The sequence below is a fragment of the Engraulis encrasicolus genome, chromosome 10, assembly GCF_034702125.1.
Source record: "Engraulis encrasicolus isolate BLACKSEA-1 chromosome 10, IST_EnEncr_1.0, whole genome shotgun sequence".
In the NCBI taxonomy this organism is placed as follows: Eukaryota; Metazoa; Chordata; class Actinopteri; order Clupeiformes; family Engraulidae; genus Engraulis; species Engraulis encrasicolus.
In genome coordinates, this window is record NC_085866.1 from 19024815 (window position 1) to 19029814 (window position 5000).

The 5000-nt window shown below is 46.1% G+C and overlaps 1 protein-coding gene across 1 annotated transcript in view; it reads left to right on the forward strand.

The window, feature by feature from the left end:
• The window catches only part of LOC134456773 (ral GTPase-activating protein subunit beta-like), a 52876-nt gene that overhangs the window by 28214 nt on the left and 19662 nt on the right, over positions 1–5000 (forward strand). Inside the window, exons 18-22 of the mRNA XM_063208301.1 lie at positions 499–681; positions 980–1128; positions 1397–1584; positions 2253–2356; positions 2740–2892. Coding sequence (XP_063064371.1) covers positions 499–681; positions 980–1128; positions 1397–1584; positions 2253–2356; positions 2740–2892 — 777 coding nt within the window. The remainder of the gene's footprint in view (positions 1–498; positions 682–979; positions 1129–1396; positions 1585–2252; positions 2357–2739; positions 2893–5000) is intronic.

Consider the following 5000-nt stretch of genomic DNA (forward strand, 5'->3'; position numbering starts at 1 on the left):
GTCCATCGCCGATGGACGATGACATCGTCTATCGGCACAACCCTAGTGTGTGTGTGTGTGTGTGTGTGTGTGTGTGTGTGTGTGTGTGTGTGTGTGTGTGTGTGTGTGTGTGTGTGTGTGTGTGTGTATGTATGTATGTCTCAATTATGGCCATATTATACAAAGTGTTTTTTGTTTGTTTTTGAGAAATGTTGAGTGGTGTGGAGTATGTATGACTTTATCTAGCCCCATTAATTGTGTGTGTGTGTGTGCGCGTGTGTGTGGGTGCACTTGCGCTTAGGTGAAGGTGTATGTGGACGCGTCAGAGAAGCGTGCGGTGCACAGTATGTGTGACTTCATCAAACCTCTCTAACTGTGTGTGTGTGTGTGTGTGTGTGTGTGTGTGTGTGTGTGTGTGTGTGTGTGTGTGTGCGTGTGCGTGCGTGCGTGCGTGCGTTTTTGTGTCTGTGTGTATACATCTCTGTGTGTGTATGCATGCCTATGTGTGTGTGTTTTCAGGTGAAGGTGTGTGTGGAGGCGTCAGAGAAGCGCCGTGCGGTGCGCAGTGTGTGTGACTTCATCGAGTCCCAGTGCAGTCGGCCGGCCCCTCAGCACTCCAGAGATCTGCACTCCATGATCGTGGCCGCCTTCCAGTGCCTCTGCGTCTGGCTCACCGAACACCCAGACCTCCTGGACAACAAGGTGTGTGAAGAAGTGGAGGCGTTGGGTGTGTGCGTATGTGTATGTGTAATGTGTGTGCGTGCGTGCGTGCGTGTACGTAGGCCTGTCTGAGTGAGGTCTTGGGCACCTCTTGTGTGTCTGTGTCTGTGTCTGTGTCTGTGTCTGTGTGCCTGTAGGCCTTAGCCATAGTGGAGCTGGGCATATCTGATGTTATCTTGTGTGTGTGTGTGTGTGTGTGTGTGTGTGTGTGTGTGTGTGTGTGTGTGTGTGTGTGTGTGTGTGTGTGTGTGTGTGTGTGTGTGTGTGTGTGTGTGTGTAGGCCTGCCTGAGTGAGGTCTTGGCCATAGTGGAGCTGGGCGTCTCGGGCAGCAAGTCCAAGCAGGAACAGGAAGTGCGTCTGAAGGGCGAGAAGCTGCTAAGCCCCGCCTCCCTGCGCGTCAAGGACGCCGCCGAGGCCACGTTGTCATGGTGAGGAAGAGGATGAATGAATACAAGAATACGAAACGAAATGGTAGTATTATGGGATAGTCAGTACCAGGCTATGTTATCACTGGAAGCATTTGTGAATATGATTAAAGAGTTTTGAAAATGTAGATTATATTGACAACTGAAATTAAGGGTAAGTGTATGAGTGCATGTGTCTGTGTGCACCTATGTGTATGTATTTCATAAATTAAGGAACAAAACAGAACAGCCCACCCCATAATGTCTGTGTGTGCCATCACCATGGTTACAGCATTATGCAGGTGCTGGGGGCGTTTCCCTCGCCGAGTGGTCCCGCCTCCACATGCAGCCTGCTGAATGAGGATTGGCTGATCCGTTACTCGCGGCTGGACGCCACTGGTGGACAGCCCTTCCGTTACTTCGTGCTGGACAACTCAGTCATCCTGGCCATGCTGGAGCAGCCGCTGGGCAACGAGCAGAGTGAGTTGACGACTGCAGTGCATGCTGGGTACAGTCTACTGCCGTACAAGCAAAGTGCACTAACTACATGTTGTCTAAATAAAGTTTAGTCTGAAATGGTCTTCAGTACGCCTCCTTTATTTTATGACAAAGCCTTATGGTCGAAATATGTCCCGTCTGGAGAGATTGCCTCGTCATATTTGCAGTAACTACAATATCCAACCTATTACTAAGGCTTTTCCTCAGGTTCAATGTTGCCATAGTTACTGCACTTTTCCTTTGTATGTAGAGCAGTTCTGTAGTTTCCCATCACAATGGGATTTGTAGTTCCAGTAGCAGTGGGCCGTCCCAATATGCATGGCCAGTGTGATGTCACACAAAGCAGGTTGTTGGCACCACTCCACCCTGTTAAGCGTAAAACAACCAACATCTGTCATTATCTTATCTTATATTGGAAATATGGGTGAATAAATGTAATTTGGGTCAGTACATGTGGAAGTTCTATGTGTAGATTCTCACAGAAAATGCAGAAATGTATATGTATGAAGATGCATGTTCATTTGTGATGTTGAATGCTGTTCGTGCCTCAATGTTTGTAATGTGTGTGTGTGTGTGTGTGTGTGTGTGTGTGTGTGTGTGTGTGTGTGTGTGTGTGTGTGTGTGTGTGTGTGTGTGTGTGTGTGTACTAGATCCATGCCCGTCTCTGACGGTGCTGGTCAGAGGGATGTCAGGTCGTCATGCGTGGACCATGCAGCTCTTCCACCAGCCCAGAGCTGCAAGAGCCAACCAAAAAGTACGTAACTCACATCCTCTAACGCCATTAGCTAATCAGAAAGTGGGTTACTCACAGCCTCTAAAACCATTGGCCAACCAACAACTCAGGAGCTTGGTCACTAATGACCTATAGCATCACAAGTCAGTCAGAGGGTTGATGATGGACATCCTGTATTATGAGTGTGTTGCTGTAGCCTGTATGTGTTTGCACGTGTGTGTTTCTCTCTTCAGGTCTTCTCTCCTGAGGAGTGCCCTGCTGCACGGGCCTCAGTGGCAATACTGTGTGTGTGTGTGTGTGTGTGTGTGTGTGTGTGTGTGTGTGTGTGTGTGTGTGTGTATGCGCTTGCGTGCGTGTGTGTGTGTGTAATAAGTATGTAATGAATGTGGTGTGTCCCTCGTCAGGTCTTCTCTCCTGAGGAGCGCCCTGCTGCGCGGGCCTCTGTGGCGTCGCGTCCCGGCGTGCGTCCGCGTCCGTTTCCTGAGGAGGTGGACAAGGTGCCGCTGGTCAAGGCCGACCTCAGCATCCCCGACATACATGACCTCCTCACGGCAGAGGTCAGCACAGGGTCATCTCACTGACAACAACCACTTAGACAGGAGCCATGAGCACACACTATAGGCGGACAGACAGTGGCACACACTCACACACACACACACACACACACACACACACACACACACATACACACACATACACACACACACACACACACACACACACACACACACACGCACACACACACACACACACACACACACACACACACACACACACACACACACACACACACATACACACAGACACATCTAAAACTGTTAAAGACGTTTAGGCCCACTTAGTATTAGTATATTTATATACTATTATATTACGATATATATTATATTATTTATATAGTATATTTAGTATTTAGTTTTAGTTTAGCTACTTCACATCTAATGCATTAGGATGGAACTAAAGGGATGCAGCCAGACTAAAGAGTGGGTAGTTAGAGCACAGATTTGTTTTTAAGGGTATGGTCAAGATAAGAGTGAGTTTGAGTTGAACAGGTTGAACTAGAGTAGGCTTGAGCAGAGCAGAGTGATTTTTTGGTTTGAGTAGAGTTGGTTTAAAATATAGAGTAGTTTTGAGTGTGCTTGATCAGTGAAAACTTTACAGTATGTAATATTTTTAGTAGTTTATTTCCGGAGTTTATGCACAAATCCACAAATGTTACCTTTTTCCATGAATACTTACCACCACCATCAAATTCTAAGCATTCATTATAACTGGGAAAATTACTCTTTTCATACATGAAAAGATGGGTCTTCTCTATGTCCGCCATTTTGAATATCCAGTCGTACATTTTTCACTGCAAAACTTGCTGTACTTTGGTCATACTAGTAAATATTACTTTATTAATGAAAAGATTTGTCAATAGGCAACACAGTTGCAATGAGCAACATAGCTGCAATACCTTCTTTGGCCACCATCCTACATACTGCACCTTGCAATAAAACAAAACAAAGAAATGTTTTTAAGTGTGCAGACCCCTCACTTAAAATACACTGATTTAAACTTGGTCCTGTATCTTGACCAAGGATGTGCACAATCGAGTGGGATTGAGCAATAAAGTCGAGTAGAGCAGTGCAGTATGGAGTATATTGTGGGCAGCTGTGGCCTGATGGCTAAGGTGCCCTGCAGCAAGACACCTAACCCCCATACTGCTCCACTGTAACCAATATGAAGAGTAGAGTAGAGTAGATTTCAAAGTAGAGATGGGCAGGGGTGTAGTGGGCGCGGTACGCGGGGGTACGTCGTCCACCCACTTCTCCTGAAGTGAGGTTTGAAAAGAAAATCTTCTGCCCATGTTTGAATGCAAACAGGAATGATAACAGCAGTGTTGCAGGTGATTGTCCAAACAGATGAAAACGGAGAAACAATGACGGTAGATTAAGGACAGTTACGGGGTTTGACATGATAAGTTGCCTAATTATTTGATGACGTCAAAAATCGTGTACCCACAATTAAAAAATCCCCACTACACCGCTGGAGATGGGTAAATATGTAAGAAGGCTATAGTAATGGAGAGATGCTTGTTTAATCCAGACCTCTGCAGTTTAACCCATTGACGCCGGTTGTTGCGTTATGCAACATTGGCCCTGACGCCGGTTGTTGCAAAACGCAACATTAGGCCTATTGATTTGTCAATATTTTCAAGACGCATAGGAGATGCAATGCACAATGTTTTGTTCAAATACACAAGAGGTGGGTGTTCTCGATTTTTTAAAAGATCATGTGGCAAAAAAAGTTTGATTCGTCGACAAAAATGACAAATGAAATCAACCATGCAGACGTGGGTTGTTTAGCCATTTCACACAGGTAAAAAAAGGCTGTGGTTCGCGAGACACGCTGTTGCAGCGAACGTCATAATCAGTTGAAAGGTAATGATGAAGAGATTTTAATAGAGGAAAGGAAATATGATTGAAGACCCTTTAGATAGAGAGCAGGAGTGTTGCCGCGGCCGCATGAAGAGGTAGGCGAGTGGCTTCCAAATAGACAGTCAGCTAGATTTCGCCCCCGACGTTACCAAAAGTTCACTCCGACACTCGGGGCAATTGGCGATGGTGCCAATATCTGAGGAAGCACGTCCTTTAGATATAGGCCTATTTCAGAATATTTTCAC